Genomic DNA, 6,000 nt, shown 5'->3' with positions numbered 1-6,000 from the left:
TACAAACAGAGACTCTGTTTGTAATGACTCCAGAATCCAGTACAAAACTACTACCCTCATCCACAAAGCACTCCATGGCTCAGCACCACCCTACATCTCCTCCCTGGTATCAGTCTACCACCCTACCCGTGCCCTCCGCTCCGCTAATGACCTCAGGTTAGCATCCTCAATAATCAGAACCTCCCACTCCCGTCTCCAAGACTTTACACGTGCTGCGCCGATTCTTTGGAATGCACTACCTAGGTTAATACGATTAATCCCCAATCCCCACAGTTTTAAGCGTGCCCTAAAAACTCATTTGTTCAGACTGGCCTACCGCCTCAATGCATTAACCTAACGATCCCTGTGTGGCCTATTTATAAAAAAAAAAAAAAAAAAAGGTTCCTCGCATCATGTTCTCATACACTTTATGCAGTATTAGCCCTCTGTGTCTGTACTGCTACATACTTAGGCAGGTAACTGGTTCATGCAGCTTTACATGAACACCTGAGCCTTACACTATAGCCGGTCCGAATAACTAAAGCAATTGTTACCATCCACCTCTCGTGTCTCCCCTTTTCCTCATAGTTTGTAGCTTGCGAGCAGGGCCCTCACTCCTCCTGGTATCTATTTTGAACTGTATTCCTGTTATGCTGTAATGTCTATTGTCTGTACAAGTCCCCTCTATAAGTTGTAAAGCGCTGCGGAATATGTTGGCGCTATATAAATAAAATTATTATTATTATTATTATTATTATTAACAGAGTGATCTATTTCCAGTGATTATATCTGTTAATGTTGAAGATTATGGCTTACAGCCAATGAAAACCTATAAGTCATTATCTCAGTAAATTAGAATAATTAATAAAACACCCACAAAGGCTTCCTAAGTGTTTAAAAAGGTCCCTTAGTCTGTTTTTCAGTAGCTCCACAATCATGGGGAAGACTGCTGATTTGACAGATGTCCAGAAGGCAGTCACTGACACACTCCACAAGGAGGGTAAGACACAGAAGGTCATTGCTATAGAAGCCGGCTGGTCACAGAGTGCTGTATCCAAGAATATTAGTGGGAAGTTGAGTGGAAGGTAAAAGTGTGGCAGAAAAAGGTGCACAAGAAACTGGGGTAACCGCAGCCTGGAAAGGATTGTTAAGAAAAGACCATTCAAAAATTTGTGTGAGAGTCACAAGGCGTGGACTGCTGCTGGAGTCATTGCTTCAAGAGCCACCACACACAGACGTATCCAGGACATGGGCTACAAGTGTCGCATGCCTTTTGTCAGCCACTCATGACTAATAGACAACGCCAGAAGTGTCAAACCTGGGCCAAGGAGAAAAAGAACTGGACTGTTCTCAGTGGTCCAAGGTGTTTTCAGATTGGAAAGTAAATTTTGCATTTCATTTGGAAATCAAGGTCCCAGAGTCTGGAGGAAGAGTGGAGGCCACAATCCAAGCTGCTGGAGGTCTAGTGTGAAGTTTCCACAATCAGTGATGGTTTGGGGAGCCATGTCATCTGCTGGCGTAGGTCCACTGTGTTTTATCAAGACCAAAGTCAGTGCAGCCGTCTGCCAGGAAATATTAGAGCACTTCATGCTTCCATCTGCCGACAAGTTTTTTGGAGATGGTAATTTCCTTCTCCAGCAGGACTTGGCTCCTGTCCACACTGCCAAAAGTACCAATACCTGATTACAAATAACAGTATTACTGGGCTTGATTGGCGGCAAACTCGCCGAGTGTACTCGTTGCTGGAGTGACCTCCGAGTATTTATGACTGCTCGGAGATTTAGTTTTCATTGCCCGCAGCTGCATGATTTACAGCTACTAGCCAGCCTGAGTACATGTGGGGGTTGCCTGGTTGCTAGGGAATCCCCACATGTAATCAAGCTGTATAGTAGCCGCAAATCATGCAGCTGCGGCAAGGAAAACTAACTCTCCGAGCAGTCATAAATACTCAGAGACCACCCGAGCAACGAGTATACTCGCTCATCACTAATAGAGAATCTATGGGGTATTATCAAGAGGAAGATGAGAGACACCAGACCCAACAATGCAGATGAGCTGAAGGCTGCTATCAAAGCAACCTGGGCTTCCATAACCCCTCAGCAGTGCCACAGGCTGATCGCCTCCATGCCACGCCGCATTGATGCAGTAACTGATGCAAAAGGAGCCCCGACCAAGTACTGTGCGCATTTACTGAATATACATTTCAGTAGACCAACATTTCAGATTTTACAATAATTTTTCAAGCTGGTGTTATAAAGTATTCTAATTTTCTGAGATAATGACTTTTGGGTTTTCATTTGCTGTAAGCCACAATCATCAACATTAACAGAAATAAACTCTAGAATTAGATCACTCTGTAATGATTCTATAGAATATAGGAGTTTCACTTTTTGTATTGAAGAACTGAAATAAATACATTTTTGGTGATATTCTAACTTAGTGAGAAGCACTTGTAGATAATAGTTAGATGGATGGATGGAAGATAGATAGATAGATGTAAGAGAGATAAAATTCCAAATGAGGGCAGATCAAATAAGAAGACCAGCATTTGCATTAGTAGTGGCGCCCCAGCCCCATATACATATATACACATATAACGTACCTTGTGCTGTTAGGGCTCCGGTGATTGGAGAAGTAGTAATATGTGGAGGGAACGGATCCTTGTATTTGTTCAAGTGCATTTTCAAGACTTGGCGTAGGCCTTTTGTGAATGGTATATGCTGTAAAATAAAGGGATAAAATGAGCGATAATCACACGGACATATTCCCATTGGGACCTATGAAATCAATACAGTGGGTGCGGCAGAGCAGAACCCCTTCTAGTGTGGGTGTTAGCTGTGAAACCGGAGATGTCCTACTTCACAGCTGGGTGTTCCCCTCCGTTCACAGCGTGTCAGCCTGTGCATCACTGCTGGATGATGTTTCCCTTTAAGAAAGTGCTGCCCATACATTGCACCTACAGCTCCATACACTGTGTGTGGAAACGTCACTGTACGATGCGAGCAGATTGAGGATGTATGGATCAAGTAAGGGATTGAGCTCACTCCATACTGGGTACTGTCATACAGCTGGCTTCTGCTTGTAACAACAACAACTAGAGCTGGCAGCGATCTGACCGAGCTCTGATTGCTGCTGTGGTATTTAACTGGTGCAATCAGTGTGACATAGCGATCGCAGGATGCTGCTGGGTTACCATGCCAGCTGTAGGCCGGCTGAATACTCTCATGGCAGCCGTCTTTGTGCATCTACGCATCCCATCTGGTGACTGCAGTATATTGAACAAGCAATCATACGGGTGGCAGGTTCAAGTCCCCAGGGTGAAGGGTTAAAAGAGTAGTTTATTTAAAAAAAAAAAAAAAACATAAAAAAGCTTGAATCCCCCTTTCCCCCAAGTGAGAAATAAATAGATTAAAAAAAAAAATTAGTATTACCACAAAAGTCTAATCTACCAAAATATACAATTAGCGCCTCAGATGGAAAAATAAAAAAAACTGTCAGGTCTCAGAATATGACGACAGTATTTTTTAAAATAAATATTAAAAAAAAATATATAAAAACAAAAAAGACTATACAAGTTTGGCATCACTCTAACCGTACTAACCTGGAGAATAACACCGCCTGATTATTTTTACCGCATAACGAACGCAGTAAAAATAAAATCCAAAATTAAATGGTGTTTTAGATTTTCACCATTTGATCTCACTGGGATTTTTTTTGTGTGCAGTAAATGAATGGAGTCATTGTAAACTACGACAACAAAGTGCAAAAATGAAAAAAAAAAAAAAAAAATTAAAGACAGCAGAAAGCAAATTCTCAGAAATGGAGAGCCGAGAGTAGTCACTGACCAGGTCTCCTGCGCTGTGACGGAGGGAGGTGAGCTCGCTGGAACTTTTCGGTAGCTTCTTGAAGCTTTAATTTTCTTTGATGCAGAATTTCATCCCGGAACTTCTGCTCCTTTTGTTCTTCTTCTCGTTGTTTTTCCTCGAGTGCTCTAATCATATATTAAAAAAATATATATAAATATATATATATATATATATATAATAAAGTCTACTAATGAATCAGCACAACAATCGTCTATAAAAAAAACCCCAAAAACAACAATCAGAAACATAGTAATAAATTAACGCAAGACCTGATAGTAACATGAAGCATTACACACTGGCAGATTCATTCAGAGGGACGCTGTCTCGGCTCGTCTAGGACTATAAAGTATGCGGTTCACACCCTGTTCGCAGCTCACATTCTTGTAAACACCTTGTAAAATTTCCAAAAAAGCCCTAGATAAAATGTGGCGTAAATTGACAGAGGTGTCTGCGGGGTGACATTCCAGCTCACGTCGCCGGCAGAGGTACAATGACAGCTGGGAGGGTTGTGCCGCGAAATACATGAATGGTCGCTATGGACAAAGAAAAAATAATAAATAAAAACGTAGGAGAATCTTACCTTCAGAAATAATGGCCACGGATCGCCTCTGCAACTGACGTGTCAGTACTGGAGCAGCAGCACGGCGCGGAGGATCATTAATTGTCATGTTCACAGAGAACGTACTGTACTCACAGGTTATATCATCACGATGTAGACACGTGCGCGGTACAGACAGACACGACTGTCTGGGCGTCTGCCAGCGCAGGCCTCCTTCTATAGAAGGCATGCCAATAACGGCGGGTGATAGACACAGCCCAGCACACAGCGATAGCGCCACCACTCCCTATTGTACCCAGCATTGCCTTCTTCAGGTCTCTCGTTGATGGGCCTCGGTCACTCTGTTGTCCTTCCTTGGGGCACATTTGGCAGGTAATAACCACGGTATAGTTCAGGCCAGCAGTGCAGCCATGCCACGGTCCAAACTGTCAATCATCAGGAACACACCGCCCCCCAGAAGGCAGAGGAACGCTGCACTCCTGAAGAGAACTCATGAGACTAAGCCTTCAAAGGGAACCAGACAGCGGAAAAGTCTCAATTCCAGGAGACCATCCAAGCAGCATCACTGGAGGTGCGTGTGGGGAGGGCGCACAACGGCAGTAAGTATGGCTTTTTTTTTTTAGATATTTTATAGATATAGAGATGCTGGAGAAAGGTGCTATCAATACCATGGATGGCAAGAAACAAATCAATTTTGTAACAACTCAAGCCAGACAGGTCACTTGAAGCAAAGATCACCAAGCTATGACTTGCTTACTTTGGACATATTATACGACGAAAGCAATCATTGGAGAAGGACATAATGGAATAAAGGCAATAACTGGAGAAGGACATCATGGGAAAGAGGCAATCACTGGAGAAGGACATGATGGAATAGAGGCAATCACTGGAGAAGGACATGATGGAATAGAGGCAATCACTGAAGAAGGACATCATGAAATAGAGGCAATCACTGGAGAAGGACATGATGGAATAGAGGCAATCACTGAAGAAGGACATCATGGAATGAAGGCAATCACTGAAGGAGGACATCATGAAATAGAGGCAATCACTGAAGGACATCATGAAATAGAGGCAATCACTGGAGAAGGACATCATGGGAAAGAGGCAATCACTGGAGAAGGACATGATGGAATAGAGGCAATCACTGGAGAAGAACATCATGGAATAGAGGCAATCACTGGAGAAGGACATGATGGAATAGAGGCCATCACTGAAAAAGAACATGATGGAATAGAGGCCATCACTGAAGAAGGACATGATGGAATAGAGGCAATCACTGGAGAAGGACATCATGGAATAGAGGCAATCACTGGAGAAGGACATGATGGAATAGAGGCCATCACTGAAGAAGGACATGATGGAATAGAGGCAATCACTGAAGAAGGACATCATGGAATAGAGGCAATCACTGGAGAAGGACATCATGGAATAGAGGCAATCACTGAAGAAGGACATCATGAAATAGAGGCAATCACTGGAGAAGGACATCGTGGAATAGAGACAATCACTGAAGGACATCATGGAATAGAGGCAATCACTGGAGAAGGACATCATGGATTAGAGGCAATCACTGGAGAAGGACATCATGGAATA

At 43.1% G+C, this 6,000-nt stretch overlaps 1 protein-coding gene across 2 annotated transcripts in view; it reads right to left on the bottom strand.

The window, feature by feature from the left end:
• The window catches only part of CEP126 (centrosomal protein 126), a 68,275-nt gene that overhangs the window by 42,257 nt on the left and 20,018 nt on the right, over window positions 1–6,000 (bottom strand). The window contains exons 1-3 of one of the 2 annotated variants that reach the window (XM_069759189.1): window positions 4,115–4,306; window positions 3,825–3,970; window positions 2,582–2,699 (exon numbers count right to left, since the gene is read on the bottom strand). In XM_069759189.1, the coding sequence (XP_069615290.1) occupies window positions 2,582–2,699; window positions 3,825–3,970; window positions 4,115–4,134 (284 nt within the window). In that variant the 5' untranslated portion in view covers window positions 4,135–4,306. Of the gene's footprint in view, window positions 1–2,581; window positions 2,700–3,824; window positions 3,971–4,114; window positions 4,307–6,000 lie in introns of those variants that run through there. The other variant, XM_069759188.1, reaches the window with a different exon arrangement.

The sequence above is a fragment of the Ranitomeya imitator genome, chromosome 3 (genome assembly GCF_032444005.1).
Source record: "Ranitomeya imitator isolate aRanImi1 chromosome 3, aRanImi1.pri, whole genome shotgun sequence".
Lineage (NCBI taxonomy): Eukaryota > Metazoa > Chordata > Amphibia > Anura > Dendrobatidae > Ranitomeya > Ranitomeya imitator.
This window is presented reverse-complemented; position numbering and strand designations above follow the sequence as displayed.